The 19,227-nt window shown below is 51.5% G+C and overlaps 5 protein-coding genes across 5 annotated transcripts; 3 read left to right on the forward strand and 2 right to left on the reverse strand.

The window, feature by feature from the left end:
* Positions 1-4,285: 4,285 nt before the first annotated feature.
* On the forward strand, positions 4,286-5,700 carry sun1 (SUN family protein UTH1; the record flags this gene model as incomplete). Its single annotated transcript, XM_025528018.1, has 3 exons — positions 4,286-5,147; positions 5,210-5,589; positions 5,659-5,700. 3 exons carry the CDS (start codon positions 4,286-4,288, stop codon positions 5,698-5,700), a joined length of 1,284 nt encoding a protein of 427 aa, XP_025382519.1.
* A 943-nt stretch (positions 5,701-6,643) lies between these two features.
* BO83DRAFT_186647 (uncharacterized protein) lies at positions 6,644-7,020 on the reverse strand. Its single transcript, XM_025526513.1, has one exon. The coding sequence runs from the start codon at positions 6,952-6,954 to the stop codon at positions 6,727-6,729; it is 228 nt and encodes a 75-aa protein (XP_025382520.1). The 5' UTR covers positions 6,955-7,020; the 3' UTR covers positions 6,644-6,726.
* An 877-nt stretch (positions 7,021-7,897) lies between these two features.
* Positions 7,898-15,396, forward strand: BO83DRAFT_325729 (uncharacterized protein; the record flags this gene model as incomplete). Its single annotated transcript, XM_025528015.1, has 9 exons — positions 7,898-9,410; positions 11,539-11,583; positions 11,716-13,814; positions 13,870-14,161; positions 14,208-14,365; positions 14,415-14,690; positions 14,740-15,045; positions 15,093-15,237; positions 15,290-15,396. The coding sequence occupies 9 exons, from the start codon at positions 7,898-7,900 to the stop codon at positions 15,394-15,396; spliced, it is 4,941 nt and encodes a 1,646-aa protein (XP_025382521.1).
* A 1,237-nt stretch (positions 15,397-16,633) lies between these two features.
* BO83DRAFT_432347 (coiled-coil-helix-coiled-coil-helix domain-containing protein) lies at positions 16,634-17,721 on the reverse strand (the record flags this gene model as incomplete). Its single annotated transcript, XM_025535617.1, has 3 exons — positions 16,634-16,925; positions 16,995-17,373; positions 17,520-17,721. 3 exons carry the CDS (start codon positions 17,719-17,721, stop codon positions 16,634-16,636), a joined length of 873 nt encoding a protein of 290 aa, XP_025382522.1.
* Positions 17,722-18,087: 366 nt separating this feature from the next.
* Positions 18,088-19,141, forward strand: BO83DRAFT_441947 (ankyrin repeat domain-containing protein). Its single transcript, XM_025536369.1, has 2 exons — positions 18,088-18,255; positions 18,309-19,141. Exons 1-2 carry the CDS (start codon positions 18,225-18,227, stop codon positions 19,046-19,048), a joined length of 771 nt encoding a protein of 256 aa, XP_025382523.1. The 5' UTR covers positions 18,088-18,224; the 3' UTR covers positions 19,049-19,141.
* The last annotated feature ends 86 nt before the right edge of the window (positions 19,142-19,227 follow it).

Here is a 19,227-nt window from a genome sequence, read left to right on the forward strand (position 1 = left end):
AGGCTTCTTCGCAGGCACTTAGCATCAACTGAGTACGTAAACGGCGGATACAAGCCGCGCAAGCAAACCAGCAGCCAGTCACTACCGCGCTTCTCCCTTTTGTTGTGAGCTCCGTGTTAACCGGTGCTAATGAGTCGGTCTTGGCCGCATTGGGGGTTGGAGTCTCCAGTTGCCAAGCTTTTGGACCAGGACGCCATCGGACGAGATTCACTTTTTTTGCGCTGTGTCTCTTTTCACTTTATGCGGCGATAAGCATGGATGGAATGGGGCGGATCCATCACTGGCTTAATACGGGAGTAGTTGGAGTGGTTAGTGTAGTTATTTAGTTGGTTGGTCAGTATGGAGTACTAGTAGACACTGTCACCGCTCATACGGTATGATTACCACTATGGTATCTACCGGTGCAGTCTCAGTCAGGGGTCCAATAGTAATCTATCGCAAAAGGGTCCGTCAGACTCCAGAACCCCTTGGTTGCGGGCGCAATGACCAGGAAGAAGACTTGGCCCGGGGGCTGAGGGGCTGAAAGCCTGAAAGGACCTTTGGAAAGAGGCTGGTGGTGTCAATCCAGGAGATCCTCGCCTGCTTTCTTCGTCTCATAGGCTGCTCTCTCGTATTACTGTTTGGTGCCTGAGGTGCCTCAACGCAAAGGAATCCATGTAAGTAGGAATATCCCCTCCACAACCAATTAGTTGGACGCTAGGTTTAATGACAGTCTTGGCCAGGCAGGACTCGTACAATAGCCGGGCGACAACAACAATGCTGTTTTGTTGGGCGCAGCTCCAAAACCCACGACAACATCGCAGCATACCCGACCAGTCTGTTGGCGAAATTCTGATCAATACTAAGCAAACTCAAGACGAAGAATATGCGGTGGCAATTATCACTGGCGTGGAGCGGAATCGGCAAGGTTGGTGGTTACTCTATCGCAACGCCGATGGAAAAAAAGACCTGGGACTTTGGAGACACTAGATTCCGTAGAGGCCGTAGTACAGGCTGACACGACTCGGCATCGCCTGCAAGGGCCAGATATCATTAAAGGAGGCCAAATCGGACCAAACAACGAGTGTCGCACTTGAACAGATAACCAACACATTCATCGTGGGATCTGCGTGTCAAGCTAACGACCAGTCAATCAGTGGTGAAGAGAATCCCGGTAGGGCGGGGATAGATGTTCGAAATCCTCCGATACTTCTCGGCAGATATCTATGTGGGATCTTTGGCGCCTGAGCTACACTGCTACCAACGCCGAGCCCATCAAAGATATTGTAAACATGTGTCAAGTCGCGAAGAATACAAGAGGGGCGCTATCAATGAGATTCGATTGAAAGATTCCGCGATTGTTGCATATAATACCGATAGATACCTAGCCATGTCAGGTAGCGTCGCCTTGTCGGGGGTACCTTGCCACGTCGATGCAGGAAGATATCCGTTTGGACCAGGTGTACTCTGTACCTGCGTATGTACCCGTGGTCGGACAACCAATGAACACAAGGCTGCGAAATACCGCATCGTTGTTGATAGTAGTGGTATTGTGTAGATAGACAGTTGTTCCAGGATGCTATGTAATTGAGACGTGTAGTGTATTGGATAGCGCTCGGCTTCCTCTTTCCTCAAGAGGCGGTATTGTCTCTAATTAAAACCAATAGCCAATAATATACCAACAACCAACTACTTACTACTTAATACTAAGTACTGATCAAGTCAACGGCATCGTGAAAACATCTCTGAAAGGCTTCTTGTATTGAAATGACGACATGTGGGATGAGCAACCAGTCCAGACGAAGCCAGGGTCTCAGGTAGTCATTCTGCAAGTTGAGATTAACGTCTCCGTGCTCCGCAACGGGCTCTAGTCGGTGGAAACCAGGCCGTAAGAGAAGTCACCTGTTCCAGGCCAGATCGTACGTAGGGAAGTGAGAGACACTCTTAATATTGTTCTGCATGATGTGCACTGTCTATTACTACTATAAAAAGTGGGCACCAGGCCGGGAAAATCGTTTGAAAGTAATGGCCTGTATCCTTTCCGTAAGTCTGTCGTCGCAGGCGGGGTAATATGACGAGAACATTGACGACGCAACAACGGATAGAACAATATGATCATAGATTAGGCAGCCACTTCGCCTAATTGCTCGAACATGAGGGGAATCGGTGACATCCGAATCAGATGGAGGGAATTCCCGCACTCCGCCGGGGAGATGTGTCAGCCAGATTGATTGATTGATTGATTGATGAACTGGCCCCGTTCCATTCAGTCAACAAAGGTGTATTTATGGAACACTTGATGAGGGAAGTACAAAGCAGGCTGGGTCATGGTTTCGGGGCTGAAAATATCTTTACCGCCCGTCAAACCCGACTGGAACAGTGAGCAGACTCAGTCGAGGACTACTGGTAGGTAGTAGGTGAGTGCTAAACTGCTAATATTACTTACAGTACTCCCCCTACTGCAGGCTAACATTGAGATCCGACATGAGACATTCCCTGGTAGGCCAAATTGTGGCAATGGTTCGGCAGCACAGGACCCGATGATTGGTGTACCTGACCGGGGAGAAGGTTTGATGGCCCACCGGCTGGTGCCCGAGAGCCGGTTATGAGTGGCCAGCGAGACACAGTAATTTCGGTAAACGCCAAGCTCACTTTCAGGAACAGGAAGGCCCCAAAACACAAAAAAAGAAAGAGGAACCAGCAGAAGATGAAAAAAACGTAAGGGTTTCAAAGGGGAAAATCACCGCCGTGGCCCAGAAAAGCCCCAAGGCTGCTGGCTTGCTGGCTTGCTGGTCCAGTGGTCCAGAGCCCAGGCGGTTCCTGTCTATTCTATCCACTTGTCTCCACCCACAGCTGCAATTCTCAGCGGTTCTCACGAGTCACGTTGCGCCGTCCATGTTGACTTTTTTTTATTTTAACCCCGGTGGTTTCTTGGCCTTCTTTCTCCAGTGCCGCGCCCCCCTGTCCATCGCCTGACCATCACAACGGTAGGGAAAAGAAAAATCGGGTCTGAGATCCTTTTGTCAGTGATCTCTCTCTCTTTCTTACTACAGAAGTATTCTCGCCCCTTTTCAAAACCGTGCCCGTAGATAGATTCTTTTATACCCTTTCCCGCGCTCTCGTCCCATAATAGTAGTACTCCATACCCGTCCGTCCCTGATTTTTCTCGTCGGGAGTAGAGTTACCGTCCTGCGACAATCAGTAATGTTTTTTATACTCCGTAGCTTGACACAAAAATAGGGATTATTATTGCCCACCCCCGAAAGGAGAAGAGGACAATACCGCGCAGATACTACAGATACGGACAACTGTAACAAGCTAATTTCCAACGCTAAAAGGCTAATAGCCCACACTAACTCAACCCGATGTCTTGAGCCTTCGGGCTGTGGGCCCCCCTAATGATTTATTATGATTATTTTTGTTATTTTATTAGTATTCCCATTATTTCCCTGCCTGTGAATTTTATTCTTTTTTGGTTAACCATCCACTCATTCAGTCCAAGTGCCACCCTCTCTCTCTTCCTCTCACTTACTTTCTCACACTCTCTTTCTTGGTTCCTTTGGTTCACCCCCTGGAAAAAAAAGGTCAGCGCACGCCTTCCTTGTCCCTCCTGCCCACATTCACACTAAGCTAGTCTATCACCTCTTGCCCACCCACTCCCTCCCCCCCCCCCCCCTGGTCCACGGCGCGAACTAAACCTTTACTTACTCCTTCATCTCCCTCCCGATTTCCCTTTTCTCCCTCGAGATCCCCCCTCCACATTTTCTTGCCTCCCTTCCCCCCCAGAGCGTTTCATCTTCGGCCCTTCGCCTGCTCTCCTTCGCGAGATTTCCTATCCGACCTGAGAGAACTAGCTTCTCTCTCGTACGCTCTTTTGGGAACCTGTTTCTCTCTTCTCTTTCACTCTTTAACTCTCATACTCTATTCTAGGCAACTTGCTTTGTCTCTGCCAGACTTTTAGCAACCCCTGCCCCACGAGGACTTCGATTCGTGTACAGACTTTTTGCAAGAAGCGCGCGACTGGCTTGCTGTGAATTTGGTATGTCTCCTATCATGTGCACCTCTCCGAAACACCTGGGATCACCCAGCACATACAATAGCAGTGCAGCTCTTGGTTCTCTTGTATTACGCTGTGAAGAAAGCAAGCACATACATGGCTAGTGCCTAGTATCGAACAGACCGGCTTGTGGTCAATGGAGGTTGAGCGCATGCTAATATGGGATCCCGTGGTTTATATAGATTAGATCCACATTCTGACGCAACACTGAACAGCTTGCGACCCCGTGCGAATTAAATAACCGACACGATGAAGTTCAATACTGTCGCCCTCACCCTGGCTACCGCCGGTACCCTGGTGTCCGCTCAGCACCACCACCAGCACCGCCATCACCACAAGCGCTCCCCCGACACCGAGGTCGTCACGGTGCCCGGTCCTACCGTCACCACCTTCGTTCTCGACGGCAAGGTCATTACCTATGAGGAGGCCTGCGCTGGTATCCGCAAGGGAACTTTGCAGTTCTCTGGCAACGTGCCTGCGGATGTTTGCCAGTCCTCTTCTTCTACTGTGGCTTCGAGCACCACCAGCCCGACTCCCACGGCTTCCGTCCAGGCTGCTGCTGAGTTCATCGAGGTCGCCGTCCAGCACTCGTCGAGCTCCAGCTCCAGCTACAGCTCCAGCAGCACCAAGACCAGCAGCTCGTACGCCGTTGCCTCCTCCAGCTCCTCCGCCAGCAGCTCTAGCAGCAGCTCCTCCTCTGCCACCGGTGTGGACAAGGAGTTCCCCGATGGCGAGCTTGACTGCGACACCTTCCCCTCTGAATATGGTGCCGTTGCCCTCGACTACCTTGGCCTTGGCGGTTGGTCCGGTATCCAGTACGTGACCATCGTCGACGAGGTTGTTGACACCATCGTTACCGGTGTCACCGGTGATTCCTGCACTTCCGGAGCCATGTGCTCCTATGCCTGCCCTGCCGGATACCAGAAGTCCCAGTGGCCCAGTGCCCAGGGTTCTACCGGCCAGTCCGTTGGTGGTATTGAGTGCAAGAACGGCAAGCTCCACCTTACCAACAAGTCTCTGTCCAAGAAGCTTTGCATTGAGGGTGTCGGAGGTGTCCACGTGAAGAACACCATGAGCGAGGAGGTCGCTGTTTGCCGTACCGACTACCCTGGTAAGCATTGAACTTCCCTTCCGACATGTGGGTCAAAACAAAGTCATTAATCATGTATACAGGTACCGAATCCGAGACCATCCCTCTCGCTGTCGCTGGCAACAGCGAGCTCCACCCCCTGACTTGCCCCAACGGCGCCACCTACTACAAGTGGGAGAATGAGACTACTTCCGCTCAGTACTACGTTAACCCCAAGGGTGTTTCCACCGAGACTGGTTGCCAGTGGGGTAACGGCAGTGCTCCTATCGGCAACTGGGCTCCTATCAACCTTGGTGTCGGTTACAACGATGGCAAGTGGCTTTCTCTGTTCCAGAACAGCCCTACCACCACCACCAAGCTTGACTTCAACGTGAAGATCCAGGGTGACAACCTCAGCGGTTCTTGCAAGTACGAGGATGGTACCTTCTACTCCGAGTCTGGCTCCAACGACTCCGGTTGCACTGTAAGTGACCTGCATTCATCTCCTCTCTTTTTTTGCTGGGATCTTTTGCTGATCATCATTCACCTACAGGTTGAGGTTCTCTCCGGCTCCGCCACCTATGTCTTCTACTAAGATAGTCGAGGGCCCGATACCCACCCGCCGTCGCCGTACGATTCGGTTCGCATCCGCTAATTTGAATCGAACCCCGTTGGCTCGCAAATAGAAGAACTTTCATGCCTCTGTTCATTCTGTTCATGATTCTCTGTCCAGTGCGGTTGCTTTCTTCTCTGTATCTTACTATATTGTCCTATGTGGCTTGGAAAATATAGCACCTGTCACATATGTCGCGTCGCCATTCCCTTGATGGAGACGATTGTGGTTAGACCTTACCTTCTCTACTGCAAAGTAACACTGATTTTCGTCCTTTTCAGCCGCACTTTTCTACCTTATTCCCCCCCGTGAGCAGCCAGATTTGCTCGTCATGTTATAAGTTAGCAATGCCTTGTATAGTAGTTTTGTTTATGTCAGTTGATTAAAGATGGTTTTAATTCTTTCTGTACCGATCTGATACCATCTGGGTGCATGGACGCCGTATTTGTGACCGCGTAGGGCGACAACTAGCTTTTTAAGAAGGGCGGCCCTACGAAAACTGGCGGGTCCCACCCCCAGCCTCCTGAGTTTAAGTGAAAGCAGGTGTGTCAGGGCTGGTATGTAGATTATCCTTCGATAGAGTGCTCGGGAGGCGGTGGAGGTGCATTCCAGGGCGGCATCCACCTGCGTCATGCACGGTCTGATGTGTCCATCTATCTATCAGATATCGGTGACCTTGGAATGTGCATAAGTGGAGCCCCCGATCGGTCGGTGAGTTCTTCAGGGTTCTGTCACCGGTGATGTGTGGCATGTCAGAAGTGGGCTGGGGTTTGGCATTTCAGGTCCGTCAGATCAATAATTAGTATTCATCATGGTTCTTTGAAGTTCTATAGTGGGTTAAGCTGTTTCGATCGCCACTTAAGTAGTCATTGTCCTCATTTCCTGACTAATGGATTGTATCATTAATGTTACATTGTAAAGTGAGATTTAAGTAACAGAGACCAACTGTTATGGTGGATTGGGGGCGCAATTGCAACAATTTGTTCGGGAAGGGTACTACTACTACTGCTACTGAAGTAAGTATATACTTACCGCAATGAGGGGTGATGATGCCATGGAACCAGCGATTGGACTATACGTTGTGACTTCTATCACACCAGAAAGAGGGTTCATCTTGCCGGGTGTATTTTCCGGGCCCGTACCTGGCCCGATGATGAGACCATTTATCAAGTTCGAGCCTGCGTAGGTAGTATTCTGGTGGATGCCATCAGGGGCAGTTGAAGTCATCCACCCCATTGAGGACTGTTCACGTCGCACGCACTAGTCCGGATGGGGATAGCGAGTCACGATCTGTACGAAAACCCTGCAACGGGCACATGGCTTTACTATTTTGGGTAAGGCCTCGACTGGTCATTGGCCGAGGCTGGGTGTCCAGCACCACGTGATCAGGCGCGCCATCACGGGGCCCGAACCAGAAAACGCGGAGCACATGACTCCTAGACGCGGAGACGCGCCTCGTTCCTGCCTGGGGTGTCGAGGGTTGTGTATACCGAGATTATAGACTAGCCAACCTCTCCTCCCTCCGTTAGACACGCAGGGGAGTGCTGGAACTCAGAGAGCCGCCAGGGTTGATTTACCTTTTTTTCACACCTGTAAGCAACCGGAGTCTGGCATATTTTGGCAAACTTCCCTTCCACCCAAGTCAGCAGTGCATTGCATAGTTTCGGACGGTCCAAGTTGCGAGGCTGCGCGAGCTTAGTGGTGGAGCTCTCGACCCTCGTCGGCGCCTATCGAACGCGTCTCGGGTTGTAAGCGTGCATTTCCGCGCTGGACGAGACGCTCCGTTCCGGCAGGCATTCCACCACACACCATCCTTTCACCCTTTTCTTCAATGTTTCTCGTTTTTTGCCTGTTCGTACCCAGTTTCGTACTTCCCCAACCTCCTGGCCCTCGTCTTGGGGGGTGAAGCCTCAAAGTTCCTTCCCTTTGTCATCCTTGACACGCTTCATCTTGTCTTTCTCTCTCTCTCTTTCCTTCGGGACCCCGAGTCTCGTGAATTGACTCCCACCCCATAGAATTAGACATTCCTCCCCCAACCTTTTCTTCCTCGACGCGACGAAAGCCTCAATTGATCTTTTTTAATCCTCGTCCACCCCTCTTGCCGTTGTTCGAGTCGTATACGAGCGTGTCCGGGTCGTGGTTCACGACCAGACGGCCTTAACTTCAAATTGATAACATCATGGAGTCTTCGCCTCCAAGGAGCAGTTTGGCTGCTCCGGTGGCAGGTGTGAAGCGTCCTGCGGCCTTGTTGCCTGCCTTTGAGCCATTGAGCTCCTCTCCCTCACTTCCTCGTCCACAGAAGCGTGTAGCACGCGACAATCATGGCATTGTCTCGACTTATCCTACGCCGGTGCCGACCTCGTCGACCCATATCTTGTCCTCCTCCCCCCCGAGAATGGCCCTGCCGCGAACGGCCTCACGGCGTACGTTTACTTCGTCCAGCTCCGAACGAACCCCTCTGTCTGCTGTCCCTACCATAACGCTTCCCGAGAGCGGGGAGCCCGTCCTGATGGGAAGGTCCAGTGCCTCGTGCCATCACCAGCTCGCGGCCAACCGTATGATATCGAGGGTGCATGTCAAGGCTACTTACAAGCCCGCAGCTAATCCCTTTGACCCTGATAGAGTGGAGATCATGTGCATGGGATGGAACGGGATTAAGTTGCATTGTCAGGGGAAAACATATGACTTGGCCAAGGGAAAGACGTTTACTTCGGATATCAAGGATGCTGATATCATGATCGATGTTCATGACGCCCGCGTGCTGGTCCAATGGCCTCAAAGTGACCGGAAAGATTATGCCTCGACGGATTCCGAGCAGACATGGGAGGAGACTACACCCAAACGTAAAGCACAGTCGCGTCGGAGTATTCACGAAAGCCCCAATGTGGAACGTCAGCGCTTGGCGTCTCCCGTCTCGCCGTCCCCTGCGGTCAAGTCTCTGGTGCCCCCATCGTCACCCATATATACCCCGACACGCTCGCGGAACTCCGTGGTCGTATACGAAGACGAGGCTTCACCTAGCCGTCGCAACAGCACTGCTGATGCAGATCAGAAGTCGTCGTCCATCGCTAGTGACATTCTGCAGAGCTCGCAGTCCAGCGAGTTGAGTGAGCTGAGCAAGCAAGATGACTTCTCGGACCATGATGAAGAAAATGACCCCATTGTTCATTCCTTTGGACCCTTTGGCGACAATCTACTCCCTCGGATGGCCTCATTCACTGCAGATGAGTCACCACTCCGTCCTGCACGACCCCGCAACCAGGTTGTCCAGCCTACCAAGTCCCCGGGACAACCCTCCAAGGCCGTTGAGTCGACGGAGAGCACAGTAACCAAGCTGGAGCCGTTGAGCGAGAGCTTTGAACGGGTTCAGAACCATGCCGCCAACCAATTGGCGTTCTCTCGGCTCTCCTCCACGCCATTTTCGACGATCTTGAACAACCTCCCACCGTCCTTGTGGAGACGGGACGGCCATCACAAAGAGGGCCCCACGAAAGAAGAGATCCGTGCCATCCTGGACACGACCAAGTGCATTGGAAAGGTGGCACGGGAGGGAAAGGATGCTGCAGGAAAGCCTCTGGAAGCCGAGTACTATTACATTCCTGACTTTGACGAGGACGATATGCGACGCGAGGCGGTTGTGCATGATCTCAGGAAGCCGGGCCTCCGCAACTGCCGCAAGCAGCACAAGGTACGTTTATCCCCACTGAAACAGTAACATATAACTGACCTTCGCAGCAATACTTCTGGCGCAAACCCAAATAAACAATAAAAAGTCATTCGATCCCTGCTAATATCTTGACACGACCTTCTTGGATTCTGAGTACATATTTGCAACGTTCCCCTTTTCTTTCTTTCTTCCTATCTTTCTTCAAGGACTCGCATAGCGTGGCGTGGGCATACCCTGTCGATATTTTTTTTGTTGCTGTATGAAGGTGTATGATGATGTGGGTTTCTTTCCTTTGTTGCGTTCTGTTAACGGTCCCCCCAAGCCAGATGTATTGTTTTGTCCACGTGCGATGTCTACTGTGTTGCCTTTTGTGGCAGCATTGACCATTACGAGTCAGGGTCTCTGTCCATGCCTCATGGTGTAGACCTTGCTATTTCTGTGGGCGCTCAAGACCTACCCGTGTCTTGTGTGACGTCCGTCAACGAATCCGCGTCTGAAAATTTTCCTTCAATGTTGTCTTCCAGTGCGCTGTTGGCAAGATGCCCATCAGCCCTGGACCCTCAACCAACCCAACCCAACCCTCATGACCTGTATGTTATCACAGTTTCTTAGGGAAACAAAAGCGTTTTAGTTATGTTCAGATGCAAGCCTCTTACATCGTTCACAGTAGGTTCGAAGCCAGGAACATGGGACGATCATTGGTTTCCACCGCAGCTGGCATCACGTGCCTGCGCCATAGATGATGTCCCAATGACTTCAGGTCCAAGCACAACACCGCCATCAACTATCTGGCCGCGTCGTGCAGTAGCACTGTCCAGGCTTCGTTCGTGTCTAATCCTAGCCGGACCTGGGTCATTCTTGGCCATGGTTTAGACGTCAGCCCACATCGTAATCGCCACGATTCCATCCGAGATACACGGTATACTATCTGCTGGAAGAAGGCAGGCAGGCATATTAAGCCAGTAGATCCGTATTTATCCCAACACTTCATCCCTCCTTCGCTCCTCCCAACATCCAGATCAAATACTTGACCTTTACTACATCGCTAGGTAGCACACTAAACCAGTCTACAACCTATCTATATCTTTCTACTTACCTACCTACCTACAACACACTTCTCAGTCTAATCCAATCCAATCCAATCAATACACCCTCTTAACCAAACCACTCATCAACATTCAATATGTCCCCAAACCCACGAATCATCCCCACCACTGAGTCCACCACCCTTCCCCGCACTCATCAACACCAACCAAACGACGCAGACACAGACGCACCACTGCACACACAAAGCAGTCCCGAAAGAGAGCAAGAAGATCCCAGCAGCCGCATCCTAGGCAGGGGTATCAAGCCGCCCGTGGTACGGCATTATAGTTGGAGTGAGGAGGATCGGAAGCATGCGTTGCAGGCGAGGTTGTTAGAGACGGAGGGGAGGGAGATGGGGTTCTCGGAGGTGAGGGGACATGATGGGGGTGTGATGGGGGATGAGTAGGATATTCTCTGTAAAGCAGGGAGATGGAATTTGATGGTAATTTGTGGTTGAAGGTAGGGATGGATGGGAATTTGAATGAGAAGGTGGTGGTTTGTGGTTAATGTTTGATGTGAATGTGAGGTTTATGGGGTTATTCCGTAAGAGTGAATTCTGTGAGGGAGATGGGATCAGTAATATACGGAATAAATTTGATGGCAGTGCCAACAAGTAAGAAGCAACTAATTCTTGAGAAAGTATTGGAGTTTATCGCAGAGTAGTAAGTACTATTGGGGGGTAATGACGAACTCCGCCTTCGGCCCACTTCTTCTTCACTTTCCCAGCTGCGCTTCACTTCAACTTCCGTCAGCCACTTCCAAGGCTTGCCTCCCCCTCTCTCCACCTCCTTTTGACGCCCGAGACACCTTGCGCGTCACTTGTCTTCTGCCCGCTTCACCAATGTGGCGTTCAAGTCACTCATGCGCTTTCCTTTCCCACTCTTTGAAAGGTTCCCCGGACAGTTGAGATCAACCCACGCGCTGATTGCTGCTGCTACTGCACCACCACCGCACACCGCGGCAAGCAATGGATCGTCAGAGGAAGCGTATGTCCAATCCCACTCCACACCACATGTCACCAAATTTCCCCCAACTTGGGTTCGCTAACTTGTTCCTTCCGTCTACAGGGGATCTCCGCCTCCAAAATGAGAGAGTATGGGCCGGCGAGAGTGGTAAAGAAAAAACCCACCCCCTCATCAATTCAACCCACTACGCCGATACATACATGAACTTGATCCCGGCATCGGAACCACATGGAGTTATTGTAACTAGCGAATTAACTAACTGATCGCTTGGTGCAACAGATGTCTTCCCGGTCAGCAAATCCCTCGATTCGGCCTTGAAAAAGAACACCGCTTTCATCAAGCGCCTCCGCACCGGAATCAACGCCGCTGCCCAACAAACCTTCCTAACCGATATCCGCACCCTCACGCTGCACAAATACCTGTCGGAAATTATCTCCGCCTGCTATGAAGGTCTCTGCAAGCTCAAATCGCCCGGCGAAATTGCTACAGGTGTCGAAATCACTAGTGCCTTGCACCAGCGCTTCGGACCTGCCGAATTCACCCGCCAGATCGGATGGCTGCTAGGGCGGGGCCTGAGTACCCCGGATAGAGGACAGCTGAAGGCGCTCAGCCAGGAGTTGCGCGAGCGCGAGGAAAAGGAACGGTTGTCTCGCCATCGGGTGTTGTTGAGGGTTGTTACGGAGTTGTGGCTGGTGGGGGTGTTGAAGACACTGGATGATATTGAGAAGCCGGATGATGTGGGCGCGAAGGGCAAGGATGGAGTTGTTGGTATTGGCGGAAAGGCGACGGATGGGCCGGTGAGAAGGGCGCCGCCGTCTGCTGGTAAAGATGGTGAGAGGGAGCCCGAGCCGTTTCCTTTGGAGGTGTTGAAGGACCTGCTTGGACATGATCGCGACCATTCAAATCTGCCACTGGCTGTGCTGTTTGTTAAGAGCTTCAGTTGGGATGTGCTGGGCGTGAAGATGGTCGAGGAGGGTAGGAAGACTGTCGAGGCTGATGGTGCTACAACTACTGTTAATGGCGATGTGGAGGCGGATGCAACAACAGCCCCGGAGGGTGATGACCCGCCAATCACTTCGGAGAAGACTCAGCTTCGGTTCAAGCATATCCTTAATCGGTACCTGGAGGATGTCAAGACACATGTTGTTCGCGATCAGAGAGCGTTGGCCGCCCAGAGCCGTCGCAATGCCGAAGCATACGTGAAGAGTGGCGAAATATTCGAAGACCGCCAGGCCAACTTTGAGAAGCAGACGAAGTCGCTGGAGAAACTGGTTACCAACACTCAGGTCCTGTGTGAGGTTCTGGGCGTGGACATGCCAGCCTTGGCCGAGAAGGAGGCCGCTGATGCTGGAGCGGGCGGTGGTATCGGCCTGGTGAAGGCTAGCGAGTACTTGCGTGGCCAAGGAGAGGGCGCGGGTATTTGGGAAGACGAAGAGGAACGGCGCTTCTACGAGAATCTGGTCGATCTTAAGGGTAAAGTGCCGGCTGTACTGTTGGAGGATGGCAAGAAGAAGAAGGCGGAGGATGAGGCCGGAAAGAAGAAAGAAGAAGACGGCACAGATACGGAGAAGACCGAAGCTGGTCAAGCGCAGTCAGCCGAGGAGAAGGCTGCAGCAGATGCCGATGACCAGTCTACTGCTATCGCAAGCAAGACTGTCGGCGCCCAGGTGGATGCGCTTCTGGCTAAGCTGCCCGATCTGCAGACCAAGGACCAGGTTGACCAGCTGGCGCTAGACTTCTGCTTCCTCAACTCAAAGGCGTCTCGGAACAGGCTCATCAAGGCAGTTTCCGATGTCCCCAAGGGCCGCATCGATCTTCTCCCATTGTACTCTCGTTTGGTTGCAACCCTAGGACAGTACATGCCTGATATTCCCCAGGGAATTACCAACTATCTGGACGAGGAGTTCCGAAGCCTCCAGCGCCGGAAGTCAAAGGAGTTCCTGGGCCAGGTTCGGATGAGCAATGTCCGTTATCTGGCGGAACTGACCAAGTTTGGTGTAGTTCCAGAGCATATCATCTTCCACTGCTTCAAGGTTTCGCTGGATGACTTTTCGCGCATGAACATTGAGATCATCGGGCATCTCCTGGAGAACTGTGGACGCTATCTGCTTCGAAACCCTGACACGTCCCCGAGAATGGCTTCCTTCCTGGAGACTCTAGGAAGGAAGAAGACTGTCCAGCATCTAGGTCAGCAGGAACGAATGATCATCGAGAATGCAGTCTACTACGTTGATCCGCCACCGCGGCCTGCCATCCAGCAGAAGGAGCGCACCCCTATGGAGTCTTACATCCGGAGACTGGTCTACTTGGATATGAACAAGCGCAACTACACCAAGATCTTGAAGTCGATCCGCAAGCTTCATTGGGAGGAACAAGATGTAAGTACAGCATGGAGCGATGCGGTGTACGAATATTATACTAACTGCTTGATAGGTGGTCGATATTTTGGAGCGCGTCTTCAGCAAGCCGGTGAAAGTCAAATATGGCAACATCCATCTTCTCGCGATCCTCGTCAGTGCCCTTTATAGGTATCACCAGGATTTTGTCATCGGCGTTGTGGACAACATCCTCGAGCAGATCACGCTGGGTCTAGAGCAGAACGATTTCAAGTTCAACCAGAAACGGATCGCTGAAGTCAAGTACCTCGGAGAGCTTTACAACTACAAGATGATTGACTCACCGGTGATCTTCGACACGTTGTATCGCATTATTACCTTTGGTCATGGTGAGTGAGTCAACACCGTCCGCGAAACGTCATTAACAGCTCTCAGAGGGTGGTACGCCCATGCCTGGAAGGATCAACCCGCTTGATCTGCCCGACGACTTCTTCCGTGTCCGCCTGGTCTGCACTCTTCTCGACACCTGCGGTCACTGCTTCGATCGTGGTTCTGCCAAAAAGAAGCTTGACTTCTTCTTGACCTTCTTCCAGGTATGTTCGCCACTGTTCGCAAGAAAATTCAAAGCTAATTCATTTTTAGTACTACATGCATACGAAGGATCCCCTGCCAATGGACGTCGACTTCCTAGTCCAGGATACTTTCTCCATGACTCGTCCTCAGTGGAAGTTAGCAGCTGATTTGGCTGAGGCTACGCAGATTTTCAGTGAAGCTGTGGCGCAGAACTTCAAGACGCAGGATGCAGAGAGACCTGCTGAGCCTGATGAGGACGATGCGGACAGCAGCTCGTCAGACGAGGGTCTGGAGGAAGATGTAATGCTCGAGGAAGAGGACCAGGAGTCGAGCGACGAGGCTGAGGTTCGTTGACCGACGTTTAGAGTGTGATTATTTACTAACGTATCAATAGGTGTCCGGTCCGAACGCCGAACAAAATGGCGACAGTGAGTCGGAAGACGAAGAGATCTTCGTAACTCGGCAGGAAGAGGAACGGGACCCAGAAGCGGAAGCCGAATTTGACCGTGAATTCGAGAAAATGATGGCGGAGAGCATGGAATCCCGGAAATTCGAACGCAAGGGTGTGTTTGACATACCTTTGCCGATGAAGCGGTCTGGACGTGAGGCAGCGCTTGAGACGCCCCCGCCAGAGGCACCCAAGCCCACGAATAACACCATGGCGTTCTCATTGATGACGAAGAAGGGGAACAAGCAGCAGGTAGGCTCTCCATCTTTTCCTTGTAAGGCTCATGACTAACCATGCAGACCCGCACGATCGACCTGCCCTCCGACTCCAGCTTCGCCGTGGCAATGCGAAGTCAGCAGCAAGCTGACCGTGAGGAACAGCAACGGATCAAGAACCTGGTCCTCAACTATGAAATGACCAATGAAGCAGAGACCAACACCGATGGTACGTTCTTTGCAGTATTCCGGATGTAATCTATATACTGACAGTGCTGCAGCCGCAGAGAAGCGTTCCCCCCATCGCGATACTAGAATGGACAAATCAAGCGCGGCCAGGGCGGCTTTCCGATCCCGGAAACTCCAACTGAGCGACGTAAACTGGTAGATGATGCGTTCGATGGAAGCTAACAGTCATGGTAAACATTCATGAACTAGAGAAAAGACCAGCAGTGCGCTGTTCGGACTAGTCTTTGACTAATACGCTTTTCGCGTTAGTCGTCCCATTAATCAGTGGGTTGATTGTTTGACAACTTGTATTGTCACAAACGCACACTTATTTACCTCGTGTGCATGGGTTCAGCCTAATCATGTGCAGACAAGATGTTGTCTGACAATCAACCAACCACTTGGTTATTGAGATACATCGGCGATGTGATGTGGGAAGTGAATGGGTATGTTGCATGCATTCCCAAGCATAGCAAACAGATCATCTGTTCAACACAGTGATCATTCCTTACTTTGTGTGTGGTTCCTCCCGACACAGAACAACTGCCAGTGGTTCGTTATAGGGAGGGAGATAGAAGAGATTCCATGGGCACGGCATGATCATATCCATCCTGCTCCCTTTTTCTTCTTCTACTCTCCCCCACTGGCTAACTCCAGCTGGGTAGCGCAGAAGGAGATAGACGTGATGTGATGAGACGTGACCTCTCCTACTTTACTGCCCTGGAAACGCAACATCCTATTACACAAATCACTCACTCTCATGAGCCAGCCAATCAAATTAGAAATCATCTCATATCAAATCAGAATGTACATCAATTGCTACTTACTACCCTACTTAAATCAAGAATAAATTGGATGGAAATGAATTCATCTATGTCTATTCAATCTACTTCGCTCTCCCTCTCCCTTCTCTTTTGGACCGAGATGCTAAACACGAAAATGAAAAGGTACAAGTACAGGCGCAGGTGCAGTGCAGGGGCAGTTACTTAGATACAGTGTGACTCAAGAAAAAAGGTGAAAGGAAAATTGGATATAGAGATGGTGGGAGATGCTGATAGATCAATCAATGAGATGAGTCAATCAGACTGGAGATTGAAACGGAGACAGAGGCAAAATAAGAAGAGGGAAAGAAGTGAAGAAGAACATCACGAACAGAGTAATGGAGAATAAAATGAACGAAGAAAATGGGAAGAGAAAAGACTGAGTGGACGAGCGGGTATAAATATGAGCTGAAAAAAAAAGAAATCATGCATGCATATAGTAATACACTGGCTTGCCCGATCTTATACATCTCCCAACATTCTTCTCTATTCATTCAAATCACATATGCTTCCTGTTCTTCGAATATTCCAATGCTGCATCTTCCAATTCTCTCTGCCATATGGTATATTCATTGCTTATTTCTCCGTCTGGGGAACAGCATCATGAGCCGACTTGGGCACCAAGGTCTCCGCCTCAGCCAGCTCACCCTTCTCGGCGAGTTCCTGTTTCGTCTGGGCGTTGATCTCCTGTGCATGGGCGCGCTTCTCCTCGGGGTGGGAGGCAGCTTCAATCTGAGCGGCCGTCACGGGCTGCTCGTCACCGGCCTCGGGAGTGGGAGCGGCAGCGGCAGCAGCAGCAGCCTCCTCGTCATCTTCGAGCTCAGCGCCGTACACGTCGGGGTGTAGTCTGAAGCAGTCTTGCATGCCCCTGTTAGGTAGTGGTTCCCCGCATTAGTAATGTATTCAGTGCTTATGGTTCGGAGACGAGTATACGTACTTGAACTTCTCAATGCAGTCAATACCCTTAGGCTCCTCAGAGGAGTACACGAAGCAGCTAAAGGCAGCCTTGAACTCCTCACCACAAGGTCCGTGAGCCATACCGCCCAGACAAGGGCAGTCCCAGTTAATCTCGCCGGTCTCGGGGTTGAAGGCGCCTTCCTGGCCGGCCTCGGCCTCAAGCTCCTCGGGGGACTTCATCGAAGCAGCTTCGGGGGAGGGTTGTTGCGCATCATCTTGAGGGGCTTCGGGGGCAGCAGGAGTGGGAGCGGGAGCAGGCTTCTTCTGCTTCTGTTCGCGGATCTTGGGCTTGATGGAGTCGATGGTGAGAGAAGATTCGGCTTCGGCGGAATCGGAGTTAGATTGCGAGCGAAGAGAGACTGCATCATTAGCTAGCTGAACTGGTCTGATGGGAGGGGAGGGGTGGTGTGATGAATTTCTTTCTCTCTTTCGAAGCATGACGGCGAACCGCCATGCATGCGGTGGGAAAAAAACCCAGCGGCAACGGGCAACAGCAACAACGTACAGGACGGGGTTTGAGCGAAGTAGGGGCTCGTGTTGTAGTAGTAGACAGCGCCAATGGCCAGACCCAAGCGGGCAGCGGTGTTCTTCCAACTCCTCGGCTTGGAGTCGGCGGGTGTGTTGGTGCTTATCAATCGTCTGGCAGCCGGGCCACGGACTGCGACGGCCGGTGCGCGGAGGATAGCTCGAGGTGCGGAGCGAAACATGGCGGGTGAGAGTGGGGAAGTTGGGATTGACAATTAAGGGAGGTGATGTAAAGAGGAGGGGAAGAGGGAGGGGGTATCACCGCGAGGCGAGCGGCATGAATTGGGCGGGAAACCGACGGATGGGAGTGGATGGAGGTGGACGGGGATGAGAGAATGGAGATGGAGATGCAAACCAATTCCACCACCTCGATTTGACGCTGTATGCCTCAGGCAGAACTGTTCTTGCCTGTTTGGGCTGTTCTGCTGGTCCGCCCCGAATTGACCAATCAGAGGGGGGCGCGATACGCTGTTGGTGCTGCCAGTGCTGAATTGCATGGATGAGATGCTTCTCCTCATTTTTAGTGTCATCTGGTTATACCGAGTAGTTGAGCTGAAAATCATGTAGATAAGAGAGGTGGCCCCGGAGGGTATGTATTGAGTCTGTTGAAGTTCATTGTCTACTCCGGTCTGCAGTCCGATCTACAATCTTGACTATATCCAGGTTACACAGTACACAAGACAAGATGTATACTGGACAGAAGATGATGGCACCTGGTAAGGACTCCACATGGTTGAAATACATCTGCACATCAACTAATGCTTCACAGTCAGCATCCCCAGTCAAGTCCCACTGGAGATCCTGCTCCTCCTCTTCGGTCTCTGCAGACCAGTCGAGCAATACATGCTCCTCTTCTCCGCCCCCGAGCTCATCCATCGACTATCCTCCAAGCAGCTCATGACGCGAGAAGCCAACGGGGATACTCTTCTGCACATCCTGGCCAAAGACCAAGGTCCATCGCGACAACTCGCGCGAGCTCTCTTCAGCAAGAAAGACCTCGACGTCAATGTGCAGAACAATAACTGGAAGATCCCCTTAGTATGCGCAGCCCAATACGGCAACCACTGGCTCGTCAAGCTGCTACTCGAGCGGGGCGATTTCAACAGCTACATGCTGGACTACTTCTACTTTACACCGCTGGTGTGGGCAGCCAAGAAGCAGGACGAGGGATTAGTGAAGATCTTGCTGGCGAATAGGAATGTTCGGCCAAATGAAGTGGATATTTTCCGGCGAACAGCATTGTCGTATGCAGCAGAGTATCGGAATGAGGCGATTGTGCGGTTGCTGCTCGCGGATGAGGATGTTGATGCGGAGTGGAGTGATGAGACGGCGAGATCACCGCTGTCTTATGCGGCAGAGGCTGGGAGTAAGAGGATTGTGGAGTTGCTGTTGGATCGCGAGGAGGTGAATGCGCATTCGGTGGATTCGTTTATGAAGACGCCATTTGTGTGGGCGGCAGAGTATGGACATTTGGAGATAATGATGAGGTTGGAGGAGTGTGAGTATTGATGAAATATTCCTGTTCAATTCGATCTTCACATATAGTACTACGTACTTGTAAGTAGTTGATGATGCTATGACTGAATGATATGCAAGCACACCACCAATAACCTCTCTGAAAGTATTTAGTCATCCATGATAGAAAATCACTGAGGGGTAGTAGTGATCGCGTGCACATTTAGTATCTA

This window comes from Aspergillus eucalypticola (assembly GCF_003184535.1).
Source record: "Aspergillus eucalypticola CBS 122712 chromosome Unknown BO83scaffold_43, whole genome shotgun sequence".
Classification (NCBI taxonomy): Eukaryota; Fungi; Ascomycota; class Eurotiomycetes; order Eurotiales; family Aspergillaceae; genus Aspergillus; species Aspergillus eucalypticola.